The following is a 27,392-nucleotide window of genomic DNA, read 5'->3' as shown; positions in this document are numbered from 1 at the left end:
ATGCTGGGACAGAATGAGGGCAGGAGGAGAAGGGGAGAGATGGTTGGATGGCATCACCGACTCAAAGGACATGAGTTTGGGTGAACTCAGGGAGATAATGGACAGGAAAGCCTGGCCTACTGCAGTCCATGGGGTTGCAAAGAATCGGACACGACTGAGCGGCTGAGCAACAACAGATTGAAACGACGTCCAGGTTTTTTTGCCCAGTACACACAGGCACCTTAATAAAGGTCCAGCATAAAAGCTGTTTTAGAGAGGAAGGGATATTGGTCACCTACAGGGCCCTATAGCTCAGGGGTTAGAGCACTGGTCTTGTAAACCAGGGGTCGCGAGTTCAAATCTCGCTGGGGCCTACTGGGCAATCCTTTCACTCTTTTTAAAATCTACTTCACCAGCTACCCACCTCTCTCGCGTAACTTCAACTCCAGCGGAAATTCCGCTAATTATGATTTCCCGCCAGTTTCCAGATATCCCAAATAAACACCCGAGCAGAACACTTACTTTTAGGTTCCAGTAGTAGGGGACACGGAGAAGGCAATGGCACCCTACTCCTGTACTTTTGCCTGGAAAATCCCATGGACGGAGGAGCCTGGTAGGCTGCAGTCCATGGGGTCTCTAGAGTCAGACACGACTGAGCGACTTCACTTTCACTTTTCACTTTCATTCATTGGAGAGGGAAATGGCAACCCACTCCAGTGTTCTTGCCTGGAGAATCCCAGGGACGGCGGAGCCTGGTGGGCTGCCGTCTCTGGGGTCGCACAGAGTCGGACACGACTGAAACGACTTAGCAGCAGCAGCAGTAGGAGGCACGGGCTGCTTTGCCACTCTGATTGTGGCAGTCTGTTACAAACTGCGGCAAGTGCTGCCAGGCTCCGATGACGCCCTGCTTTGCGGGACCACAGCAAGAGCCGTGGGGGCGGCCCGTGCCGCGGCGGGACACAAGGGCGGTGAGGATCGAACACTTTGACCCGCTCTGAGCAGGTCTGGAGTCCAGAACCAAGTCCTCTCCCCAGCGTCCGCTGTCCCGATAAAGCGTTTGGGAGAATATAGGCTGTCCGACAAGGTTCCATGTTTCAGTGGGTTTTCGAACACTTCAATATCTCAGCGGGAAAATTAGGGTCGAGACTCGTGTCACTAAATTTATTATTGACTCAAAGAATCTGTGGCTACCTCTTTGAAAACCTTAAAATAGTTTCTCCAAGAGTCAATTCTCATAGTAACATTGGGCTTAGCCATGTATTATACGTCACAGCCTCTACCTCCGCTAGTCTGTGGACGTGTAAACGGAAGGGAGAAGCAGCTCGCTTGTGCAAACGCTCCTGGATTATGGAGGCGAGCATGGGAATTGAGGAAAAGGGAGGCCCAGGCCGGAGCTCTAAGGCCCGCCCTTCTTGTCTCGCAGTTGCGCGATCCGAATTGTGTGTTACACTACCTCAGCCCTTAGTTTTCCAGTGCCCGGGTGTATGCTCCCACTTTAGACACACACCGTCAGGCCAGGAGGCCCGGGGCAGCGCGCTAAGTGAAGACAACAGGCCACCAGATCGCCACGGCTTGGGGCGGCCTCGAGATTCACAGGCTCTAGATACGCCAGTGAAATGCTCACAGGTTAGGCCTGTTTGAAAGCCCCTCTCTGAAGCAGGAGAATCCAGCTCTAGAGGGGTTGTCCGTAGAAGTGTGGATGAAGGACTTTCTCCTAAACTGGTCGGCTACGTGGTATCCACACAGTGGCAACTAGTAGGCTATTGTGCCAGAACCTCTGTTTATCAATGTTCTCAATACAAAATTCTAAGGGGTGGAAATTTGTGCTTCCTTCGATAGCTCAGTTGGTAGAGCGGAGGACTGTAGTAATTCCAAGTGTGGACATCCTTAGGTCGCTGGTTCGATTCCGGCTCGAAGGAAGAAACGAGTATTTTGGGGGTTGCAACCATTTGGTGAGCCCTTGCTCTCAATTTCTCGCTACGTTTTAAGTGTTCTAGGGTATTTTTCTACAGACCTTACCCCGTTCCAAAGATGGTTTTGTTATCTTGAAAACGGTCCTGTTGGGCACGGTTTTCAGAAAAGGGGAAGTGAGCACTAACTCTTCCAACCATCTGAAGAACTTCTGAGTTTGATGGTCTGACTGAATTTAGGTTGCCGCCTGAGGTTCAAAAGTTGAAGATCCAACACCACTCGTTGGTACTGAATATATATTATATTCTGCGGTCCTTAGAGCTCTAATTTGCGGGACAACCCCCGAGACCGTCATTCACTCTACACGCACAAATCCATTCCGTGAGGAGATCCTTTTAATTTAGTCAACTGTTAACAGATTTTTAGTTCCAACAACAACAACCGAAAAAAATTTTTTTGAGCTGGAGCAGGAAGGAGGAATAGGCTTTGACGTAAATTGGGATGTGACTGGGAAAGAGAATTTCAAACTGTGGAAACAACTTAAGCAAAGGTGGGGAAATGGAACATTTGATTCCCATTCAAGGAAACTTCGGGTGTCTGAATCTTTACGAACACGCCCCAGACTGGTTCACCTCCAATAGATCAAAATACTGGCTACCCGTATTTTGATGCCCGTCATTCCTGCCCCTAGGATTTTACACTCTCTCGAAGTAGTAGCAGCCGGACAGCTACACATCCTGGGCATCTGTCCTGGTGTTCAGGACCCTACAGTCTTGCTATCGACCCCAGCTCGGGCCCTCGGGTTGCAACTCGGTTCTCTCCAGGTTCCCTCCAGTCTGGAACTCAAAGAGACTCCTCAGGGAGGGGCTTGTTGGAGCTCAGACACCGGGACTAACGTCTTGAAAAGCTGCCTCTCCTCACCCCATCTGGCGTCTGGAGGGGTCCAGGACGCGGATGGAGGAGGATAAGTGAGGGCAGAGTCAGACGTGATACTTCATAAAGAACAGCTAAGCAGAATCAAAGGTAAACTTCTACACAGAAAATAGAAGTTCAGAGCAATCAGGCAGCCAATTGCTGACGGAGAAGTAAGATTCAGAGACAAGCTCTGCGCTTTACTTTTACTGTGGCTCGTTGGTCTAGGGGTATGATTCTCGCTTTGGGTGCGAGAGGTCCCGGGTTCAAATCCCGGACGAGCCCACTTTCTTTTTCCCCCTTCTCCACCCCACCTTTGCTATTGCTGAAAAAAGCTCTGTTCTGTACACATTTTCCCGCGTTCCGAACTGTTTTACAAAAGATGTACACTGATCGAACATGTGGTAGCTGGAGCTGGTTATGTGTGCAGGGTCAAACTGCCTGGCTTAGCGGACTCTCGCCAGCAGACGCATGGGAGAGGCAGCCGTGCTCCCTGGAGCGGGGACCAGGGTCCTGTGGTCTGCAGGCCCCCTCAGCTCCGTGTCCTCTTGGCCAGTGAGCGTCGGGCTCGGACCTCCAAGCTCAAGCTCAGCCCAGGCAGAAACCCACCCGTTCCGCCTAGAACGAGGGTTGCTCTGACGCCTGCTTTGGAGGCGGGTCCTGGCGCGAGGCGCCTCCTAGGAGAAGTGGGGTGCTGTCCCAACTACAAAAAGCCTCGCACCCGGACCCTTCTCCACCTCTCTGCATCTTCTTCCGACTCGACGTCGTCGTTACAGGGAAGAAGAAGCGGGTGAGAAAAACTTCTGTTTCCACCGTCTTGCCCATTTCTGCAGATTTGTTCCGAGGCCGAGGTAGGTTCACACTCCCGCTCATTCATCTCCTCCTCTACTCCTTTTTTGGTAGCTTTATCCGGGAGTTTGGGCAAGGGAGTCCCTTTTTAGCAGAGACAGTATGGAGTTCTGTGGGGAGGCGTTTGCGGACTGGAGGGGCTGAGGAATGGGAAGGAAAGTTCTTCTACAGTTAGGGATCCCACATTCCTGTGTACAGTCTCTCCGTCGTGTCCGACTCTTTGCGACCCCACGGACTGTGACCCACCCCGCTCCTCGGACTGGGATTCTCCAGGCAAGAATACTAGAGTGGGTTGCCATGCGCTCTTCCAGCCCACATTCCTACTCCGCTGCTTATTTTCTGCAGCTGAGGAGAGCTGCCAACATGAAATGCCTGTGGCCTAGAACATAGGCTCTAAGCGTGACCGCAGAATTGGTGAACGGAAGGGAAATCCGAGGAGGGCTACACTTCCTTAGGAAAACAGGATGATCGCCAGATTTACGAACCCTAACTTGTCAAGTTTTTGCAACCATAACTTGACATTTGGGAACTCGTGTTTTCCTTTTCTCCTCTGTCTTCTCCCCCTTAACCCATCTTCAGCCTGAATTGTGAAATTCTTTGAGACACTTCGCCAACAACCTCTTCTCTAAACTTTCTTAGTGGAACCTTGGGATCCTCAACTTTCTTATTCTGTGACAGCACACCAAATGATAACGACACAGGCTTACTTAGGAAGGACAGTAAAAGCGATTTTCAACAGCATTTGGGGGCCTGGGGAAATCTCAAGTGAGCTGTAGGGGAGCAGAATTTGCCACCCCAAAATGTCTCTTTGGCATATTATTTAAACTTGGTTGTTTAAACTTGGTTGTTTTCTAAAAAACAGTAGACAAGGAGAAAATCCTGAAAACCTACTAGGAGTTACCTTTTTGTAACAAGAAACATTTACATTTATAAGGGAAACCTCCATTTGTAAGAACGTCTCCCTTGCTGTACCGGGAAGAAGATGATGACCAAATTTCTACAAACTCTTGCCAACTGGAGAAGCCAAAGACTTAAGTTGCATAACAACCCTACTTTTGTTTATTGTGCTTTTCCTGGTAACTTTCCATAACTTTCCATAACTTTCCTCCCCACCCTCAACATCCTCTTTTGAGCCAAATTAGTTTGGCTTGGGAAAATCATTCTAGAAAAAGAGGAATGGCTCTGGATATTGTTAAAAGAGCAGATGTGAATGTATAAGCAGTCAAAGCTAAGAGGTTTACCCAGTTACTGTTAGAAGCATTTGCCAGCATGATTCATAAATTAGATGGTTGAGAAAGTGGACCACAGCAGGCTGGTGAAACCCCTCTTTTGAATCTGTATTTGAGCAAACAGTCTCTGGTCAGCTATTCTCAGAACACACTGAAATACCTGGGCAAGAGCTGCTGCTGCTGCTAAGTCGCTTCAGTCGTGTCTGACTCTGTGCGACTCCATAGACGGCAGCCCACCAGGCTTCCCCGTCCCTGGGATTCTCCAGGCAAGAACACTGGAGTGGGTTGCCATTTCCCTCTCCAATGCATGAAAGTGAAAAGTGAAAGTGAAGTCACTCAGTCGTGTCCGACTCTTAGCGACCCCATGGACTGCAGCCTACCAGGCTCCTCCGTCCATGGGATTTTCCAGGCAAGAGTACTGGAGTGGGTTGCCATTTCCTTCTCCAATTGCGAAAGAGCAAATGGGCACAAAATCCAGAGTCTGTTGAAAACTGAATGTTTAATGTTTGTTTTTATTTGGAAATAAAGGTAGGCCAGTAGGACTTTGTCCCCATTCGCCCTCAATAGTGTTTTCTGCTTCCTGGAGGTAGAAGGGTAATCCTTATTTCCATGTGGGCTTCATCCTCCTTTAACCATTGACTTCTGTTACTAGATAAGTTTCACACTTAGAGACCTAAAATTTTTTGTTGTGAAGGAATTTATAGATTAATCTCTTCCCTCCATCACCTACTTTTATAATTACCCTAGAGGACAGAACTAAACATATGTTCTCTGTATAAAGGGCAAAGTACACTAGCACTAAGTCCATAGAAGGAGAACCCGTGCTTCCTGTGCCTTTGTGCAGGCAAACTATTGGTTTGAAGGAGAGAGTGAAAGACATTTCAAAATAAAGGGGATGGCTTTACGTTCAAGCTGTCAGAACATTTTTTAATATATGAGCATTTTTTTCAATTGGCAGTGCAATTGTCTCCCATCTATTGAAGGTAAGGTAAGTGAAGTCACTTAGTCGTGTCCGACTCTTTGTGACCCCATGAACTGTAGCCTACCAGGCTCCCCCATCCATGGGATTTTCCAGGCAAGAGTACTGGAGTGGATTGCCATTTCCTTCTCCAGGGAAATGTTGCCAACACAGGGATCGAACTGGCTCTCCCACATTGCAGGCAGACGCTTTGGGGTCTGGGCCACCAAGGCACTTCCCATCTGTTGAAGTTACTGACAAAAAGATATAGCATTCATTAATCATAGATTATGGGTAGTCCTTCAGTATTCAACAGGAATTAGTTCCAGGACTTGCCAAGGGACCTAAACCCGATGCTCAAGCCCCTTATATAAAATGACATAGTATTTGTACTAATAAATAATCTGCACACATCCTCCCTATACTTTGAATTATCTCTAGATTACTTATAATACTTAATACAATGTGAATACTATGTAAACAGTTGCTGGGACACAGTGAATTTAAAATTTTGCTTTTTAGAACTTTCTAGAATTTTTTTTTCAAATATTTTCGGTCCATAGTTGGTTGAATCTGAGGATGGGGAACCTGTGGATATGGAAGGTTAACTGTAGCTTCTCATTGTAGGCATTTTGAGTAAGCATTTCAGTTCAGTTGCTCAGTTGTGTCCGACTCTTTGAGACCCCATGGACTGCAGCACACCAGGCTTCCCTGTCCATCACCAATTCCTGAAGCTTACTCAAACTCATATCCATCCTGTCTGTGAAGCCATCCAACCATCTCATCCTCTGTCATCCCCTTCTCCTCCTGCCTTCAATCTTTCCCAGATTCAGGGTCTTTTCAAATGAGTCAGTTCTTCCCATCAGGTGGCCAAAGTATTGGCGTTTCAGCTTCAGCATCGGTCCTTCCAAAGAATATTCAGGACTGATGTCCTTTAGGATGTACTGGTTTGATGTCCTTGCAGTCCAAGGGACCTCAAGAATCTTCTCCAACACTACGGTTCAAAAGGATCAATTCTTTGGCACTCAACTTTCTTTATAGTCCAGCTCTCACATCCATACATGACTACTGGAAAAACCATAGCTTTGACTGGATGGACCTTTGTCAGCAAAGTAATGTCTCCACTTTTTAATATGCTATCTAGGTTGGTCATAGCTTTTCGTCCAAGGAGCAAGCGTCTTTTAATTTCATGGCTGCAGTCACCATCTGCAGTGATTTTGGAGCCCCCAAAAATAAAGTCTTTCACTGCTTCCATTGTTTACCCACCTATTTGCCATGAAGTGATGGGACTGGATGCCATGATCTTAGTTTTCTGAATGTTGAGTTTTAAGCCAACTTTTTCACTCTCCTCTTTCACTTTCATTAAGAGACTCTTTAGTTCCTCTTCATTTTCTGCCATTATCTCCCGGTAATCTTGATTCCAGCTTGTGCTTCATCAAGCCTGGCATTTCACATGATGTACACTGCATAGAAGTTAAATAAGCAGGGTGACAATATACAGCCTTGACATACTCCTTTCCTGATTTGGAACCAGTCTGTTGTTCCATGTCCAGTTCTAACTTGCTTCTTGACCTGCAAACAGGTTTCTCAGGAGGCAGGTCAGGTGGTCTGGTATTCCCATCTCTTTAAGAATTTTCCACAGTTTGTTGTGATCCACACAGTCAAAGGCTTTGGCATAGTCAACAAAGCAGAAGTAAATGTTTTTCTGAAACTCTCTTTCTTTTTCGATGATCCAGCGGATGTTGGCAATTCGATGTCTGGTTCCTCTGCCTTTTCCAAATCCAGCTTGAACATCTGGAAGTTCACAGTTCACCTACTGTTGAAGCCTGGCTTGGAGAATTTTGAGCATTACTTTACTAGCCTGTGAGATGAGTGCAATTGTGCAGTAGTTTGAACATTCTTTGGCATTGCCTTTCTCTGGGATTGGAATGAAAACTGACCTTTTCCAGTCCAGTGGCCACTGCTGAGTTTTCCAAATTTGAATCTGTATATTAGTATCTGGCATATTAGTAAGCATTTAGATGCATTTTAATGAAATAGTAAAATTTTCTTTTTATTTCAAAATCTTGTTTCCTGTTTTAATCACCTCATTGTACCAAGGTGAAAAGAAAAACAATTAGAATAAAAGTAATCATTCATTATTCACCAACTTGCTTTTGGCATTGTCAGTTCTATGGACAGATTGCTGCTGCTGCTAAGTTGCATCCAACTCTGTGTGACCCTATGGACTGTAGCCTGCTAGGCTCCTCTGTCCATGGGATTCTCCAGGCAAGACCACTGGAGTGGGTTGCCATTTCCTTCTCCAGTGCATGAAAGTGAAAAGTGAAAGTGAAGTCGCTCAGTCATGTCCGACTCTTCACAACCCCATGGACTGCAGCCTACCAGGCTCCTCTGCCCATGGGATTTTCCAGACAAGAGTACTGGAGTGGGTTTGCCATTGCCTTCTCTTGCATTGATGGTGGAGTTATTCAATTTTACAGCAGAAAATTAGACACTCACAGTCATTTGTGGACAGGTAAAGATGAAAGGAAAGAGAAGCCCAAGAATATGATAAGGATATTTCTGAAGGTTAACAGATGGGAGGTTGAGGTCAGGTGCAGGGTGCTAACAGCTATCACATAACCTTCTCTGGAAGTGCTTTCCCGGTTCTATAAAACCTACTTAGCACCTGTTCATGATACCAAATTCTGTGGGTAAACAGAAAGTACAGTGGAGCAGCATCCTCCTGGGGGACCCCATCTTCTCTGCAGGCTTCTAGAAGGAAGTTCTTGGAACTGGCCCAAGAAACAACATCTTTGGGATCCAGATATTGCATGGGAACAATGAAACCTCAATCCTGTCTTGGGCAGGAGTAAGAACCAGGGATGTCAGAAAAAGCCAACTCGGGGACAAAAGGCCACATTTATCAAACTTTGCCTCCTAGAACAAATCTCTAATCCAAATATGGGTTAATAGTTGACCAAATCATGCCCAGGGAAGAGGTGAATGACTCTCATTGTTTGTTCAAGAGCAGTGTCCTTGGTTTGTGTGTCACTCTCAGGGTTGGGAATTTTCAGACCTGGTCTCTCCACCCTGTTCATCTGATCACTGTGTGATCAGAACCAGGAGGGACCTCCAGATTCACTTGGCTGGAACCCATCTCCAGGAACAAATAGCTGGAACCCCTCTGCAGTTGGAGGGAAACTTCCAGATTTTTGTAAGATTCTTCCATCTGGGTAATCCATTGTTTTACTTGTCTGTTTTTTGTTTATATACTATAGCCATCCATCCATTTTAATGAAACTATTTTCCCGTATTTTAAAGCCTCTGGGCCCAAGCTCACGAATTCAGAAGAAAATGAATTAGATTCCAAAGTTTAAAATGAAAACAGATTTCTTTGGGGGATATCCTATATGTAGATAAAGGCAAATTAGTGCCACTGGGAGCAAGTGGAGGAGAAGGCAATGGCACCCCACTCCAGTACTCTTGCCTGGAAAATCCCACAGGTGGAGGAGCCTTGTGGGCTGCAGTCCATGAGGTCGCTGAGGGTTGGACTCGACTGAGTGACTTCGTTTTCACTTTTCACTTTCATGCATTGGAGAAGGAAATGGCAACCCACTCCAGTGTTCTTGCCTGGAGAATTCCAGGGACGGGGGAGCCTGTTGGTCTACCGTCTCTGGGGTCGCACAGAGTCGGACACGACTGAAGCGACTTAGCAGCAGCAGCAGCAGGGAGCAAGTGGAGGGCTAGGACAGATTTCTAAATTGTGATAAATTCCCCAAAGCCTGGGGAAAGCTGTTTGCTGAAGGGTATCTGGAGCCCCATCTCACCCCTACCTCCGCAATATAGGTTTTGTATGACGCTGAACAAGAAAAGAAACAGAAAGTGTATTTTTAGCTCTTCGTTTTCTTTTTCTTAAATATCTATTTATTTATTGTCTGCCCCAGGTGTTAGCTGTGGCACAGGGATCGTCAGTCCTTGCGGCAGTGCGCAGGATCTTTGGTTGTGGCGCTGGCACTCCTAGTTGTGGCATGAGGGATCTAGTCCCCTGACCGGGGATCAAGCCCCGGCCCCAGGCATGGGAGTGTCGGGCTTTGACCACTGCATCACCAGGGAAGTCCAATCTCTGTTTACTTGTAAACTTCCCTGCTAACTTCTTTAAGAAAATTTTGGAGGATTTCCCTAGCAATCCAAGCGGACTATGCTATGTTTTCACTGCCAAAGGCATGGGTTCAATTCCTTGTCAGGGAACCGGGATTCCACAAGCTGTGTGGTACAGCAGAAAAGGAAGAAAGCAAGTTTTGGGTGCTCTTTGAAAGCAAAGTGGAACACACCCCAAGATCAAAAGAAGGTGCACTGACCATAATTACTCATCATCAAAGGTTGGGGTAATTCTCTGGTACATGAAGTTTGATGGCTCCCTTGAATACGAAATACTGCCTGTTGGAGAGGACAAGAATGTTACTTTTTATAAAGACCAAGGGATTAGTTTGAGACACAGGATAAAAATCTAAAGTATATTTGAAATAAATTCCACTGCCAATTATGTGCTTGGGTCCTGAAGGATCTGTGTAAAGGAGTCTAACTATCCTTGACCAAATGTGAGGCTCTGTACCATTTGCCTAGGCAGATTCACTTCTGTACCACAAACATTCTGTCTCTTATTTGTTTTTTCCCAATTCCATCTTACCTCTTGTTTCCAGAAGTTTAGAATTGCAAACATGTGAGAATTGAAAACAATGTGTGAAGTGGGGGAGCAGATGTTAGATAGAGGTGGCCATAGTGTGTTTGTTGGGGTTTGGTTTCTGGATGTCTCAGGGAGTCAAAATTACAATAAGCTAAGCTAAGTCACTTCAGTCGTGTCCGACTCTGTGCGACCCCAGAGACAGCAGCCCACCAGGCTTCCCCGTCCCTGGGATTCTCCAGGCAAGAACACTGGAGTGGGTTGCCATTTCCTTCTCCAATGCATGAAAGTGAAAAGTGAAAGTGAAGTCGCTCAGTCGTGTCCGACCTCAGCAACCCCATGGACTGCAGCCCACCAGGCTCCACCGTCCCTGGGATTCTCCAGGCAAGAACACTGGAGTGGGTTGCCATTTCCTTCTCCACAAAATTACAATAAGTCTAAGCAAACTTCAGCTGAGTTGTTACAGGATGAATTTTGCAAATTTTGTAAATCAGAAATAAGGATATTCCTTTACCTCCCCAGACTGGACCATGAAGGCCTTCAACCTCCCAATAAACAAGTACCTTTTTAGGGTGCCAAGGCCTGAGGTAGGGTCAGTGCCTTAACTAGAGGTGAAGAGGGCTGGGCTTACATCCTGAGCCTTAAGGGAAGATACATACCAATGAGACTGGGCTCACATCATCCTATCATCTCTTTCTTTCAGCTGGTGGCTGTGCCACCGAATAAATCCATACAAACTTATCTTTATAATTCCATGGTCACTGGACATTTGCTATGAAACTAGAAACGTTCCCTGATGCCTTAATGAGAACCACGGAATTTCAGACTTTTACAGTGAGCAACTCTCATTTTATAGATAAGCAAATTTAGGTTTGGAGAGGAAAATGTAATCAGTCATTAAAAAATATATATATATTGTGGGTGTGCTGTGAGGCATGTGATATGATTCAAGGTGAATAATATGCTCTCTGCCCTGTTGTAGATTATGCGCCAGTAGGAAACAGTTATCCTGGAGGAGGGCATGGCAACCTACTCCAGTATTCTTGCCAGAATAATGCTGTGGCAGAAGATCCTGGTGGGCCAGGATCCATGCGGTCACAGAGAGTCGGTAACGACTGAGTGACTGAGTGGGGTGCAATAAACATTTATAAGTAAATAGGTAATTGTTTGCTTAAGATCCCATGAATAATGGTTTGGGAATAGCAGGCATGAAACCTGATGACAGCTAAATCTTTATTTGTGATATCCTGAGCTTTGTGACTTTTGTTTTGACACTCGTATCTAGTGAGGTGTCCTTGGTCTTAATATCTAAGGCATAGAGTGTTTGGACAGAGACTGTGGCCAGGCCTGCCAGCTTACACCGTCTTCTGTGATCAGCAATATTCCCTGTACAATACTGATTCTGCCTACAAGGACCCACAGTTACCACCAAGGAAGGGAGACAACATTCCTATCCACCACTGCCACCTAATGACTCTTTGGGGTACTACCAGCTCAGGTTCTACTAAATTTGTTAACTCGGATTCTGGCCTCTGTTCACAGTGTGACCATTAAGGATACTTTCAACCTTGATAGCCTGCCATTCTACAACTCCTTTTGACGTTAAAAGGCAATATTTGTGCATTGCAGAGCAGGAGACTTAACTGATTACAATTCAAGAAAAGTGTCTTCCAAAAAAGTAGAAAAAGAAAACACACCCAGGAGACTGAAACACCACGTAAAAAGGTAAAGAGCTCAGTGCGCGGGGAGCATGGCAGCCCAGCGGCTGTGGCGGAGCAGTGGCCCCGTAGGACGGCTTGTTATTCTTTTAGGCGTGAGTCTCCCAGTCGTCTACCACTTTCTTGTTGCTGCTGCTGCTAAGTCGCTTCAGTCGTGTTCGACTCTGTGCGACCCCATAGACGGCAGCCCACCAGGCTCCCCCGTCCCTGGATTCTCCAGGCAAGACCACTGGAGTGGGTTGCCATTTCTTTCTCCAATGCATGAAAGTGAAAAGTGAAAGTGAAGTCGATCAGTCCTATCCGACTCTTAGCGACCCCATGGACTGTGTAGCCTTCCAGGTCCCTTCGTCCATGGGATTCTCGTTAACCTCCCCAAAATACTTTTGCTGATTCTATTACAAATGATACTCTTATATGCCTAATTAATGGAAACCATTTCGGAGGCTATTTCTTTCTTTCAGTATTGAGGAATGACCAAAGAATCTTAGGGTATAATTTGGTAATTCTTTGGTAGTATACCAAATTTGTCTATAGATAAGATAAAACAGACAAGGTAGATCAATGCCAGACGCCAATTAGAAAGAGAGATCATTTGTCTCAACCTTCCTATGTAGGCTCATGTGCCTTCCTATGTAAGCAGCGGAATCCTGAATCCTTTTGTCTTTCTAGAGTCACAGTCGTGCTCCCAGGACTGTTTAGCATCACTACAGGTTTGGTGTTATAATTGGTGGTCTCTTTAAGGGCTATAAAAATATTTAACATCAAAATATGTTTATTGATTTACACGTAAAAAAAGCACAATATAAAAATAATTTAATATCCATGACTCTATACCTTTTATTTTTAAATTTAGAATTCATAAAGATTATAGTACAGTTAAGAATAAATTGAAGGTCAAATCTTTGTCCCATTTAAGAATTTCTCAGCATGTGTGATAATTGCCAAGAAATCATAGCCAATAATGAATGAGTTACTCATGGGAAAACAATTTGAAAAACAAAAATTATAAAAATCAGTTTCCAATTTACAATGGAAAGTTATTTTTATTGTTGGATGTGAGGGCATTCACATATATTTGGTGAGATGTGGCGTAGACTATGGTGGTTTATAAAAAGGCCCTGTTTGTCACATTTTTTTCCAAAGAATTGAAGGTAGAGCAGAAACCACCTGCTACAGACAACAAATATCTTTCAGTTCTCAAGTTTCAGAAGACATAAAATCTTAGTGACTTGTAAGAAATTTGTTATCTATTTTATTATATTCTATGCCTATTTAATTCTATTTTTAATTATCTGTCACTGAGTTAAAATTGTGCCCCAGGACGAAACACAGTATTTGCTCTCTGGGTGTGTTGAGTGTCTGTGACACACCATTCCTAAAATGTTTGAGTTTTACAGTTTGAGTTGTCTGCTCTTGAGAGGAGATAGCAGGCTTCTTCTTTTGAAGATGATATTAAGAAATCAATACAGGAAATTATAAAGCCTTTGATTTGATGAAGAGATCTAAGGTATTTTGTTTGCTTGTTTTACCACATGGTACTACCATTTGCCTATTGTGTATCAGCGTAGGTATGTATTCAGGGAAACTGAAAAATATCCTCTGAGAATCATCCTGTTTGTTCCCAGTGCAAGAAGCTCCTAAGAATAATCCTGAGTTCCTCCTCCTCCAGTCCTCTGTAAGGGCTAGAGGATGAAGCAAGTGTCTTTTTAGTTCATGGCTGCAGTCACCATCTGCAGTGATTTGGGAGTTCAAGAAAATTAAAATCTGTCACTTACTTCCACGTTTCCCCCTTCTATTTGCCGTAGAGTGATGAGACCAGATGCCATGATCTTAGTCTTTTTAACATTGAGTTTTAAGCTAGCTTTGTCATGTTCAATAAGAGGCTCTTTAGTTCCTCTTCACTTTCTGTCATTAGAGTGTTATGATCTCTGGTTCATCTGCTTCTTTGAAACCCAGCTTGTACATCTGGAAGTTCTAGGATCACATACTGCTGAAGCCTAGCTTGAAAGATTTTGAGCATAACTTGCTAGAATGTGAAATGAGCATGACTGTATGGTAGTTTATATAATAATTCCACCTTTGGCCATGAACCACCTATTTCTTGGGGAATTAGGTCTGCTTTCCTTCACCTCAGCACCTCAGGGTGCAACTGCTCTCCTCACAGTCAACTGATGGATTGATCTGAGTGCCTGGGATCTGTCTTCAACAATCCTCTGATCGCCCCTTCCCTGGGATTCAAGGTTCCAAAGAAGTCCTCTTCTTCATAGCTTTCAGCATCTATCTTACTGTCTCATCTCAGTAAACTGGTGCTCCCATCCCCTCCCCATGGATGCCACATCCCATATTACAGAGGCACTTGATGTGTCTTAATGGTCTTTGTCTTCCAGGACCTAGCATGGTGCCTGGTATCCAGTAGGGACTTATATAGTGTTTGTTATTAAATTAGCTAATAAGTTAATTAAAGAGTGTGAATGGATTTTGTAATGTTACAACTGATAGAAAGGTACATTTTCAGTGATCCTCAGGGATACAAAAGTTCAGCTGAGGCTGGAGTTGTGTTCAGAAGACTTTTAAATGGATTTTTTAAAGGAATCAATAGACAAAACAGATGAAACTAACGAGAAAAGGAAAAGAATATCACTAAGTAGTGATGAAGGATACTTGACTCATGATACCTTGTCAGAGAGAAAAGTCCTTGCCCTTTTAGCCTAATTTGGCGATGCTGTTCTGTCCCCTACTTAATCTCCTTTTGCCCTTTGCAGGAGCCTTTGTTGGAAGACATGGTCATGGTCTTGAGCCCCCTGTTTTTTGTTTTCATGCTGGATCTGGCCCTGACCCCACAAACCCTGGCCCAAAATGAGGGGTACAGGGGATTTCTAAGGAAGCACTATGATCCTAGACCAACAGGCCATGATGACAGATACTGTAATACCATGATGGAGAGACGAGGAATGACTAGACCCTGCAAAGACAACAACACCTTTATTCATGGCAACAGGGATGACATCAGGGCCGTCTGTGATGATAGGAATGGAGAACCTTACAGAAATGGTCTTAGAAGAAGCAAGTCTGCCTTCCAGGTCACCACCTGCAAGCATAGAGGAGGGTCCTCCCGGCCTCCATGCCGGTATAGAGCCTTCAGAGCAAACAGGGTCATTGTTATTCGCTGTCGAGATGGCTTTCCCATCCACCTTGAGGAGAACTTTATCCCTCCAAGACCGTAGTTCAGAGCTGGCTCTGCTCTTCCTTCCTTGCATTTCCCCCTTGCATTATGGCAACATGCATTGCTAGGAACTCAGAACATGAGCTGCTGATCTTTTCTTTTATGCTTTACAATATGCTTCATAAATTAAAATTCTCTGAAATCAGCATGAATCAGTCTCCTCAATGATCCCTGGTCTATTGATCTTCCCCCATTTTCTCTATTCAGTTTCCCCCTGAGAGGGTTGGATGGGAGAGCAATGCCTTTTTCCTTATCAGTCATTTCCATCTCAGGTAACAGGGGGCAGACTTTTCCTTTCTGTGAAGGTTGGGATGTTAAATTTATCTTTCAGAGATTGCTGGAAAACTTTTTCAAGAAAATAGAGAAAACACACCCAGCAGACTGAAAAATGCAATGTAAGCTTAAGTCAAATTCCTTATGATTACACAATAGAAGTGACAAATAGATTCAAAGGATTAGATCTGGTAGACAGAGGATTAGATCTGGTAGACAGAGTGCCTGAAGAACTATGGACAGAGGTTTGTCACATTTTACAGGACATAATGACCAAAACCATCCCAAAGAAAAAGAAATGCAAGAAGGCAAAATGGTTGTCTGAGGAGGCCTTACAAATTGCTGAGAAAAGAAGAGAAGTGAAAGGCAAAGGAGAAAAGGAAAGAGATACCCATCTGAATGCAGATTTCCAAAGAATAGCAAGGAGAGATAAGAAAGCCTTCCTGACTGAACAATGCAAAGGAATAGAGGAAAACAGTAGAATGGGAAAGACTAGAGATCTCTTCAAGAAAATTAGAGATACCAAGGGAACATTTCATGAAAAGATGGACACAATAAAGGACAGAAATGGTATGCACCTAACAGAAGCAGAAGAGATTAATAAGAGGTGGCAAGAATATACAGAAGAACTATACAGAAAAAGGTCTTCATGACCCAGATAACCACGATGGAGTGAGCACTCACCTAGAGCCAAACATCCCAGAGTGTGAAGTCAAGTGGGCCTTAGGAAGCATCACTACAAACAAAGCTAGCGGAGGTGATGGAATTCCAGCTGAGCTACTTCAAATCCTAAAAGATGACGTTGTTAAAGTACTGCACACATTATGCCAGCAAATTTGGAAAACTCAGCAGTGGCCACAGGACAGGAAAAGGTCAGTTTTCATTCCAATGTCAAAAAAGGGCAGTTCCAAAGAATGTTCAAACTACTGTACAATTGGGCTCATTTCACATGCTAGCAAGGTAATGCTCAAAATCTTTCAAGCTAGCCTTCAACAGTACATGAATTGAGGACTTCCAGATGTACAAGCTGGATTTAGAAAAGGCAGAGAAACCAGAGATCAAATTGTCAGCATCCACTGGATCATAGAAAAAGCAAGGAAATTCCAGAAAAAAACATCTATATCTGCTTCATTGACTACACTAAAGCCTTTGACTGTGTGGATCTCAACAACCTGGAAAATTCTGAAAGAGATGGGAATACTAGACCACCTTACCTGCCTCCTGAGAAATGTGTATGCAGGTCAAGAAGCAACAGTCAGAACCAGACATGGAATAATGGACTGGTTCAAAATTGGGAAAGGAGTATGTCAAGGCTGTATACTGACACTCTGCTTATTTAACTTATATGCAGAGTGCATCATGTGAAATGTGGGGCTGGAGGAAGCACAAGCTGGAATCAAGATTGCTGGGAGAAATATCAACAACCTCAGATATGCACATGATACCACTTTAATGGCAGAAAGCAAAGAGGAACTAAAACACCTCTTGATGAAGGTGAAAAAGGAGAGTGAAAAGGCTGGCTTAAAACTCAACATTCAAAAAACTAGGATGGCATCTGGTCCCATAAGTTCATGGCAAATAGATGGAGAAAAAATGGAAACAGTGACAGATTTTATTTACTTGAGCTCAAAATCACTGTGCATGGTGACTGCAGTCATGAAATTAAAACACACTTGCTCCTTGGAAGAAAAGCTATGACAAACCTAGATAGCATATTAAAAAGCAGAGATATCACATTGCTGAAAAAGGTCTGTATAGTCAAAGCTATGGTTTTTCCAGCAGTCATGTATGGATGTGAGCTCGGGACCATAAAGAAAGCTGAGCCAGTGAATTGATGCTTTTGAACTGTAGTGTTGGAGAAGACTCTTGAGAGTCCGTTGGACTGCAGGGAGATTGAAGACAGGAGGAGAAGGAGACAACAGAAGATGAGACAGTTGGATAGCATCACCAACTCAATGGCCATGAATTTGAGCAAGCTCCAGGAGATGGTAAAGGACAGGGAAGCCTGGCATGCTGCAGACCATGGAGTTGCAAAGAGTTGGACACGACTGAGTGACTGAACAGCAATAAAACAGACAAGGCAGATCAATGTCAGAGGCTGATTAGAAAGCTCACCCTATGACATGCCTTCCCATGTAAGCAGCAGAATCCTGAATCCTTTTGTCTTTCTAGACCCACAGTTGTCCTCCCAGGATTGTTTAGCATCACTACAGGTTTAGTGCTACAATTCATGGCCTCTTTAAGGGCTACAAAAATACTTAATATGAAAATATGTTTATTGACTTACAACAAGAAAAGTGCAGTATAAAAATTAATAATTTAATATCCATGACACTATACCACTTCTGTTTAAGTTTAGGATTCATAAAGATTATAGCACATTTAAAAATAAATTGAAGATCAGATTTTTATCCCAGTCTAAGAATTTCTCAGCATGTGTGATGACTGACGAGAAAACATAGCCAATTATAAATTGGATGAGTTACTCATTGGAAAACAATTTGAAAAACCAAGTTATACAAATCAGTTTCCAATTAACATTGGAAAGTTCTTTTTATTGTTAGACATGAAGACATTCACATATCTTTGCAAAATGTGAAGTAGGACCATGGTGGTTTTTTTAAAAAGGCCCTATCCTTTCAATTTTCCTCCAAAGAACGGATGGTATAGTCAGAAACTACTGCTACAAACAATAGGCATCTTGCAATGCTCCAGTTCTCAACTTTCGGAAGAAATAAAATCTTAGTGGCTCATAAGAAGCTTGTTTTCTATTTTGTTATAAATTATGCCTGTCTAATTCTATTTTTAATTATCTATCATTGAGTTAAAATCATGTCCCAGCAAGAAGCACAGTATTTACTCTCTGGCTGTGCTGAGTGTCTGTGACACACCATTCCTGGGATGCATGAGCTTTACAGTTTTAGTTGACTGCTCCTGAGTGATGATGGCAGCTATCTCTTCTTTTGAGGAAGATGTTAAGAAATCAATACAGCAAATTATAAAGCCTTTTATTGAATTAAAAGGTCTGAAGTGTTTTGTTGTTTATTTGTTTAAGCACATGATAATACCATTTGCCTGTTGTGTAACTGTCCACCTAGGCCTTCAGGGAAACTGGAAAATATTCTCTGAGAATAATCCAAACTCTTCCCAGTGCAAGAAGCTCTCAAGAGTAAGCCTGAATTCCTCTCCCTCCAGTTCTCTGTAAGAGCTGACCCCAGACCCACTCCCAAGTATGACACAGATTCTTCCACACTTGTCTCTGTTCTTTCTGCTATTGCTATTGCTAAGTCACTCAGTCGTGTCCAACTCTGTGTGACCCCATAGATGGCAGCCCACCAGGCTTTCCCGTCCCTGGGATTTTCCAGGCAAGAACACTGGAGTGGGTTGCTATTTCCTTCTCCAATGCATGAAAGAGAAAAGTGAAAGGGAAGTCGTTCAGTTGTGTCCGACTCTTTGTGACCCCATGGACTGCGGCCTACCAGGCTCCACTGTCCATGGATTTTCCAGGCAAGAGTACTGGAGTGGGGTGCCATTGCCTTCTCCGCTGTTCTTTCTAAATAGTAATAATTCCACATTTGGCCATGAAACACTTACTCCTTGGGGAATTAGTTCTTCTACTTCTGCTTCCATTCACCTCCTGGTGAAACTTTCACTGGTCTCCTCACAATCAACTGATGGATTGATTGCCCTGGAATCCGTCTTCAACAATCCTCTCTGATTGCCCTTCCCTGGGCTCAAGGTTCCTTAAAGTCCCTCATCTTCATAGCTCTCAGCGTATATCTTATTGTCTCATTTTTGTATATTGGTGCTCTGATCCCTTCCCTGTGGCTGATCTCCCTGTGGGTGCTGCACCCTGTATTAGGGAGGCACTTGGTATGTCTTAACAGTCTTTGTGTTCTAGGACCTAGCATGGTGTCTGGTACCCAGTTAATAAATGAATTAAAGAGTGTGAATGGATTTTTTAATGTTAGAAATGTAAATTTTCACTCATCTTCAGGGATAGGAAACTGTTTGCATTTGGAAGTTGTGTTCAGCAAACTTTTAAATTGACTTTCCAAAGAAATTGATTGACAAGACAGATGAGACTACTGAGGAAAGGAAAAGAAAAAGATATACCTAGTGACAGAGGATACCTGATTCATGGCACCCCATCATAAAAACAAATCTGTATCCTTTTAGCCTAGTTTGGCAATGCTGTTCTGTGCCCTACTGCATCTCTTTTTGCCCTTGGCAGGAGCCTTTGTTGTAAGAGATGGTCATGGTCCTGAGCCCCCTGTTTTTGGTCTTCATACTGGGTCTGGGTCTGACCCCAGTGGCCCCGGCTCAAGATGACTATAGATACATACACTTCCTGACCCAGCACTACGATGCCAAACCAAAGGGCCGGAATGACGAATATTGTTTTAACACGATGAAAAATCGACGCCTGACCAGACCTTGCAAAGACCGCAACACCTTTATTCATGGCAACAAGAATGACATCAAGGCCATCTGTGACGACAGAAATGGACAGCCTTACAGAGGCGATCTCAGAATAAGCAAGTCTGAATTCCAGGTCACCATTTGCAAGCATAAAGGAGGTTCCTCCCGGCCTCCATGCCGGTATGGAGCCACAGAAGACTCCAGAGTCATTGTTGTCGGCTGTGAAAATGGCTTGCCCGTCCACTTGGATGAGTCCTTTATCACTCCACGCCACTAGCCCAGAGCTGGCTCTGCTCTTCCTTCTTTGCATTTTCCCCTTACACTGCAGCAACATTCATTGATCAGAATCCAGAAAATGAGCTGCTGATCTTTTCTGCTTTACAATATGCTTCATAAATAAAAAGCCTCTCAAATCAGTAAGAATCAAAGTCTTCTCACTGATTCTTGGTCTATTGATCTTTCTGCATTTTCTCTGTTCACCTGAGAGGGTTGGATGGTAGAGCAATGCCTCTTTCCTTATCAGTCAGTTCCTTTTCAGGCATTCAGGGGGTGCACTTTACCTTTCTGTGAAAGGGTGTGTGTGTTAGTCATCCAGTCATATCCCACTCTTTGGAATCCTGTGAACTATAGCCCACCAGTCTCCTTTGTCCATGGAATTTTCCAGTGCCATTTCCTCCTCCAGGGGATCTTCCCAATCCAGGAATCAAACCCACATCTCTTGTGTCTTCTGCTCTGGCAGGCAGATTCTTTAACCTGGGAAGCCCTTTGGGACTAAATACCAATAGATTAATTACATTTTCTTTCCCTCTCTCTCTCACACACACACATGCACACATTTGAAATCCTGCATAAATAACAAAATCCATTCAGGATAGCCACCTCTTCCCTTAAGCAGGAAGAAATTTGATAGTGCTTTGAATGGAACACTCCCAGGATATTCTCATGGTTATTTCATATAAAGATCAAAAAATTGATTACTACCTTATTTTCTCTTTAATCTTTTCCTTTATCAACTGATGCCTGGCAACTCTGAGGTCTTGGGGAGGTCATAGAAAAATTCCAAGCTTATCCTTTATTCTTCAATTTGATATGGTTTCAAGAAGGAAATGGCAACCCACTCTGGTACTCTTGCCTGGAAAATCCCATGGACAGAAAAGCCTTGTAGGCTACAGTCCATGAGGTCACAAAGAGTCGGACACGACTGAGCCACTTTACTTCACTTCACTTCAAGTAAATACAAGCTTAAGTTAACAGGCAGTCTTTGTAAAATATGCTAATTAATCTATGAATTTGGTGTTACCTAATTTAATCAACAGATACCCGGATATCTTATTTAGAGTGTAGTTAATAAACTACAATTATGCATCATTATTTTTGCCATCTTATGAATCACTATCATGGTCACAGTATTCCCCATGGTGGCCTCCCCTGATGCCTACATGTCCTGAAATGGACCAAAAGTCCTGTTTCCTCAATACCTGGGTTAGAGGCTGGTGTCCTGGTACCACACAGAGCCCAGCCTCACAGAAAGTATTCAATTTATGGAGGAAGGGATGGAAGAGTAGGTCAAAGTTTCATCTATTTCAAAATTGAAAACATTGTCATTTCTCTCCAAAGTAGGGAGAAGAATTTTCCAAAACTCTTTTGGAAAATTTGTCTTACTATTATAAAGTAAAAAAGGCCCTTAGGAAGCAAGAAATTTCCAGTGCTTAGTAGACTACTGGAGAAGGCACTGGCAACCCAATCCGGTACTCTTGCCTGGAGAATCTCATGGACGGAGGAGCCTGGTGGGCTGCAGTCCATGGGGTCACTAAGAGTTGGACACAACTAAGCGACTTCACTTTCACTTTTCACTTTCATGCACTGAAGAAAGAAATGGCAACCCACTCCAGTGTTCTTGCCGGGAGAATCCCAGGTATGGGGGAGCCTGGTGGGCTGCCGTCTATGGGGTCACACAGAGTCGGACATGACTGAAGAGACTTAGTAGTAGTAGTAGTGGTAGTAGTAGACTACTAGAACTCTTTCTCGGGTTCTCCAACCAGTACCATCTGTTGAGGTATAGGGGGCTTCCAAACAGACTCTTGCCCTCTTATGGTCTTGACTGTTGTTGTTTAGTCACTAAGTGGTGTTCGACTTTTCTGCAGCCCCATGGACTTTAGCCATCCAGGCTCCTCTGTCCATAGGATTTCCGGGGAGTCCTATGAATTCTGGAAGAATTCTGGAATGCATAGCCATTTCCTTCTCCAGGGGATCGTCCCAGCCCAGGGATTAACCCAGCATCTCCTGCATTATAGGCGGATTCTTTACCACTGAGCCACCAGGGAAATCCTATGGTCTCAATGGGGAAGGTCAAAGGCTTGGACCATTACTACATTGATCACATCATAGTTATGAAAACTCACATCTCCAGGGACTTCCCTGGTGGTCCAGTGGTTAATAGATGCACCTTGCAATGAAACAGATGGGGATTCAATCCTTGATCAGGTAACTAAGATCCCACGTGGCCCAGAGCATCTAAGCCCACACACCACAGCTACTGAGCAGTGGGCTCCAGAACAGCACCACAACTACAGCTAAATAAATTTAAAATTTTTTTTAAAACTTCACATCTCCGAACATCTGCTTAGAGCATTATTATTGCGTCCTCAACCCTGGTGTTAGAACAAATGACATTTTCCCAGGAAATCATGTGGCAGTGAGACAGGGTGCTTCTCTACTTGCTGATGGAGCTAGCAGCTGAGTAGCCAGCCCTTCCTAGTATTTTTTGCTCTTGATCTCGTGTTCTCTCACAACCAAAAAGCTACTTAGAATGAAGTGTTAATCACAGGCAAGTCATTTTATCTTAGGTCAATCATTTGTGAAATTGAAATCCTATTCCACTATGTTTTGCTGACTTTGCAAGGATAAGAGAAAAAGAACTCAAAATTGTCAAGTCCTTAGAAAAAGGGTGACAGGCAAGGAAGAAAATTCCATGCACTTTGGAGAGGGAACATTTGTGTAGGTACACAGCATAAATCCTAGTAGCTGAGATAGTTCAGCTGCAAAAAAGCCTTCTAATGTCTTGGGAATATAGGTTCTCTACAGTATAAGAAGGAGGGTGCCTATAATATATGCAATTAAGTATAGTTGTCATTTTAGCAGAATGAAGAGAACAAAGGAAACCAAGAAAAAATGGAAATGCTAAAAATAATCATTGCTGATCCCTATTGAACACTTAGCATAGGCTAGGCATTATGATAAGCACTTTACAATGATTTTATCATTTCTTCTTCACAACATTCCTAGAGGTAGGTATTACCTTTATGCTTATTTTACTTTTGAGGAAATATACTGAGAGAGGTTAAGTAATTTTCCCAAGGTCATACAGTTAGTGTGGCAGAACTAGGTCCTTGGGACCACTGTATCAAAAGAAGTTCTTACTGAGATCGTTGCATTCAGTGGAGAAAGCCTTTGTGGCAAGCTCTAACCAAAAAGTATGTGTTGGAAGGATTTGGAGATCATTTTATTTTCTGTTGTAGGTAGAACTTTGAGAGGCACCCATGGATGTCTACATTGAACTCTGTTCATAGTATTTTTCCTTGTCTTACTAAATCAGTTGGTTACTGTGACTGAGGCCATCCATGCTCTTGTTTGAAAAGTAAAATCTTCTCTGTAGCTAGTCGTGTTGCTAAACCATGTTGTTGGTCACAAAGAAGCAGAATGAGAGAAAGGAGACAGAATTGTGCACACTTAGTTTTGGGACAGACCATGCAAAGTACATTGTGGTGATGAAGCTCTTACCCAAGTGCTAAGTGTATCTTCAGAAGTTGCATCCAGTGCTCCTGGGGTGAGGAGTAAATCGAGCATCATTTCTTCCTGCCACCCTGCTTCCCACAACTCCTTTACTTCCCTCTCCTCCTAACTCCGTATTGCGTATCTGCAGCAGCAGACACAGCAATGTGACACAGAGCTTTGGGTCTTTCTGTGCACAGGCAAAACGTGGTCATGAACAGAGAAGGTGGCATTTAAACGAATGATAGTTATGTTTAATCCTGATCATTATTGTTAAGGATAGGCTGTAGGTGGAATAAGATGCAAATCCCCAGCGTTATAATCACACACAGTGTGATCCACCATCATGAAGCAGCATCTTTGAAAACAAAGGACAGTAGTAACCATATGTATCAAACTAGGAACTCAGCTGGGCCTAAACCTTAGACTGGATGTGTATAAAAAGGCCCTGTCTGTTGCTCCAAAAATTCTCCTTGCTGCTTTGGGTTGCTCACTTCCTATTGAACCTGGGATGGTTTTTCTTGCCCCTTGGTCTTCTCTAGGCATCTCCAAGGCAGTGATGGCTCTCCAGAGGACCCAGGCCTTTCTTCTGCTCTTGCTGCTGACCCTGCTGGGGCTAGGGCTGGTACAGCCCTCCTATGGCCAGGATCGCATGTACCAACGATTCCTGAGGCAACACGTGGACCCTGATGAGACAGGAGGCAATGACAGCTACTGCAACTTGATGATGCAAAGACGAAAGATGACTTCACATCAGTGCAAGCGCTTCAACACTTTCATTCATGAAGATCTTTGGAACATCCGTAGTATCTGCAGCACCACCAACATTCAGTGCAAGAATGGCCAGATGAACTGCCATGAGGGTGTAGTGAGGGTCACAGACTGCAGGGAGACAGGAAGCTCCAGGGCTCCCAACTGCAGATACCGGGCCAAGGCCAGCACCAGACGTGTTGTCATTGCCTGTGAGGGTAACCCGGAAGTGCCTGTGCACTTTGACAAGTAGATACCACTCAACAGGGGTTATGGCCCAGCAGCTGGCCCTTAACTTACTCCTTAAATAGTAATGAGTAAGCATTTGAGCTGTCCCAGGCCGACTCCCCTGATTCTTTGTTTTTTCTTCTTTATATAACCCATTCTGTTAAACACATTGCATGACAGAGAAAGATGAGACACAAACTTATAATGAATCTGGGCTCTTCTGTAATATGCTTTCTTTTATAATATTGGTCAGCTTTGCTATCTTTGATCTTATCATCTGGAATTCAGTCATTACATAGCATTTCAGGAATTTCAAGGTCCTTTCATCTAAGCTATCTCATTCTAATACCATGGCACCCTTGGGATGCTGGTCCTAGTGTTACAGTGCACAAAAGCTCAAAGTTAAGGGATTTGCTAAGACTGAAAAGTTAGTAGAAAAGCTAAGACAAAAGTCTAGTTTAACAGGCTACTCATCCAGTGCTTTCCCCACTTCAGCACAAGGAGTTTTGAAAGTTTTAATACATGGCTTTTGTTATTCCTAAAAGTCAGCTCTTGGGAGAAGCATTAACAAGTTGGAAATATATACACGCAACGTGAGACCTCTATCTGTATTATGTGGCAAACTAGCTGTATTTGGATCTAATAAGATCAAGAAATGATACAAGGAATTTTCTTTTCTCCTTCCCAAACTTTTGAGTCACCCTAGTAAGTCAGAATATTAACATGTGCTAGGTCATTAAGACTCCTTCACTCTTCCTGACTGAAAGATTTTTCATATGTTCCTTATAATAAAGAAAATAAGATAATTTCAATTCCAGGTATTTAAGAAGACTATGTTCTTGTGTGTGAGATTCTTTTTTCCTCCTATCCTCTTTTAATTCTTCTCTAGTTTATAAACATGCACATGCTTTAATATCTTCATAAACTCTGGTCAAGACTAAAGCCCATCATATTAGTGACCATGACACACAAAGCTTTGTTTCATCTGCTTCAGAGGGAACGATTCCTCTTAAGGTAATTCTCACGCATTCTCCCTTTGAATATTTAGAAACAAACTGGTGAACAGAGATGTATGAAGACATTAGCTACTAAAGAAGGAGAGAGTGTGTGTATGTGTGAAAGGACTGAACTGAAAGCATTTGAATTGTAGCTGACATATATTGTTTATATTTCGGATGTACAACTTGATTTGGTTTACATATATATCCTGAGATAATCACTATAATCAAAGTAACATATTTACCACTTCACGTGGTTACCCTTTCATGTATGTGTGTGTGTGTGGTGTGAACCCATATGATTCACCCTGTTAGTACATTTTATGTTTACACTGCTTTATTGCCCACCTGTTAAAAAAATTAGGGGTTCAGAAGAGTCCTTCATAAGACGTGCTACTTTGCCAGGTGAATTATTTTGAGCTTCCCCGGTGGCTCAGACTGTGAAGCGTCTGCCTGCAATGCAGGAGACCTAGGTTCAATCCCTGGGTCAGGAAGATCCCCCGGAGAAGGAAATGGCAACCCACTCCAGTACTCGCGCCTGGAAAATCCCATGGACGGAGGAGCCTGGTAGGCTACAGTCCATGAGGTCGCAAAGAGTCGGACACGACTGAGTGACTTCGCTTTCATTCACTTTATTTTGAGTTAACGGTAGTGAAGCACCTGAAAACTGAAGAGAAACTGCTGCTGGTGCTGCTAAGTCGCGTCAGTCTGACTTGTGCGATCCCATAGACGGCAGCCCAGCATCTCCACCGTCCCTGGGATTCTCCAGGCAAGAACACTGGAGTGGGTTGCCATTCCCTTCTCCAATGCATGAAACTGAAAAGTGAAAGTGAAGTCACTCAGTCGCATCGGACTCTTAGCGACCCCATGGACTGCAGCCCACCAGGCTCCTCTGTCCATGGGATTTTCCAGGCAAGAGTACTGAAGTGGGGTGCCATTGCCTTCTCCGGAAGAGAAACTACTGCCCCTCATTTGACTTCTTAGAATAATTTAATTTGAGATTTTTCCCAGAAAAAGAGCTATTAGAAGACATAAAATGGGTCTTTTGTAGTTTGCAGCATCACATATGAGCCCTAGTAGTGTCTCCCTCCAGCTCCTACACTCCTTGAGCCACTACTTGGTTTAGGTCATCAGTGGATACCACTAACTTGCTGGAAACTCTCGAAATGTATGGGAACATGATGGCCATTTTATCTTTTCTCAGAATCATCTCTCAAGTCCTGCATACCCAAGTGTCCAGAATTCTTACCTTTTTACTCCCCCTCTTCATTCACCCAAAGAACTAGAGAGTAGTTGGATTTACAATGTTCCCTGAGACAACCCCTATCCAGTCTATTGGTGCCCAATTCCCCATTATTCAGGGGAATAATGAGCTAGGGCTTAAATTGCACCAGAGTTTCTGTAAATACCAACATGTCCCCATCTAATCCTGATGACTTATTTCCCATTTGAAGAGAAGAAACAAGGGGATTCCCAGGTGGTCTGGTGGTTGGGATTCTAAGCTTTCA

General features: G+C 43.7%; 2 protein-coding genes and 3 non-coding genes across 5 annotated transcripts; all 5 read left to right on the top strand.

The window, feature by feature from the left end:
• The first annotated feature begins 280 nt into the window (after positions 1 to 280).
• TRNAT-UGU (transfer RNA threonine (anticodon UGU)) lies at positions 281 to 353 on the top strand. The gene has a single exon. It is a non-coding gene; the product is annotated as a tRNA-Thr (tRNA).
• A 1,455-nt stretch (positions 354 to 1,808) lies between these two features.
• Positions 1,809 to 1,898, top strand: TRNAY-GUA (transfer RNA tyrosine (anticodon GUA)). The gene is given in 2 exon segments: positions 1,809 to 1,845; positions 1,863 to 1,898. It is a non-coding gene; the product is annotated as a tRNA-Tyr (tRNA).
• Positions 1,899 to 3,015: 1,117 nt separating this feature from the next.
• On the top strand, positions 3,016 to 3,087 carry TRNAP-UGG (transfer RNA proline (anticodon UGG)). The gene has a single exon. It is a non-coding gene; the product is annotated as a tRNA-Pro (tRNA).
• A 433-nt stretch (positions 3,088 to 3,520) lies between these two features.
• On the top strand, positions 3,521 to 25,701 carry LOC129621124 (ribonuclease 4). The gene is made up of 2 exons (XM_055537183.1): positions 3,521 to 3,653; positions 24,451 to 25,701. The coding sequence occupies exon 2, from the start codon at positions 24,468 to 24,470 to the stop codon at positions 24,909 to 24,911; it is 444 nt and encodes a 147-aa protein (XP_055393158.1). The 5' UTR covers positions 3,521 to 3,653; positions 24,451 to 24,467; the 3' UTR covers positions 24,912 to 25,701.
• On the top strand, positions 3,539 to 20,552 carry LOC129621123 (angiogenin-1). The gene is made up of 2 exons (XM_055537182.1): positions 3,539 to 3,653; positions 19,950 to 20,552. The coding sequence occupies exon 2, from the start codon at positions 19,968 to 19,970 to the stop codon at positions 20,412 to 20,414; it is 447 nt and encodes a 148-aa protein (XP_055393157.1). The 5' UTR covers positions 3,539 to 3,653; positions 19,950 to 19,967; the 3' UTR covers positions 20,415 to 20,552.
• Positions 25,702 to 27,392: the final 1,691 nt, after the last annotated feature.

This window comes from Bubalus kerabau, chromosome 10 (assembly GCF_029407905.1).
Source record: "Bubalus kerabau isolate K-KA32 ecotype Philippines breed swamp buffalo chromosome 10, PCC_UOA_SB_1v2, whole genome shotgun sequence".
NCBI lineage: Eukaryota > Metazoa > Chordata > Mammalia > Artiodactyla > Bovidae > Bubalus > Bubalus kerabau.
This window is presented reverse-complemented; position numbering and strand designations above follow the sequence as displayed.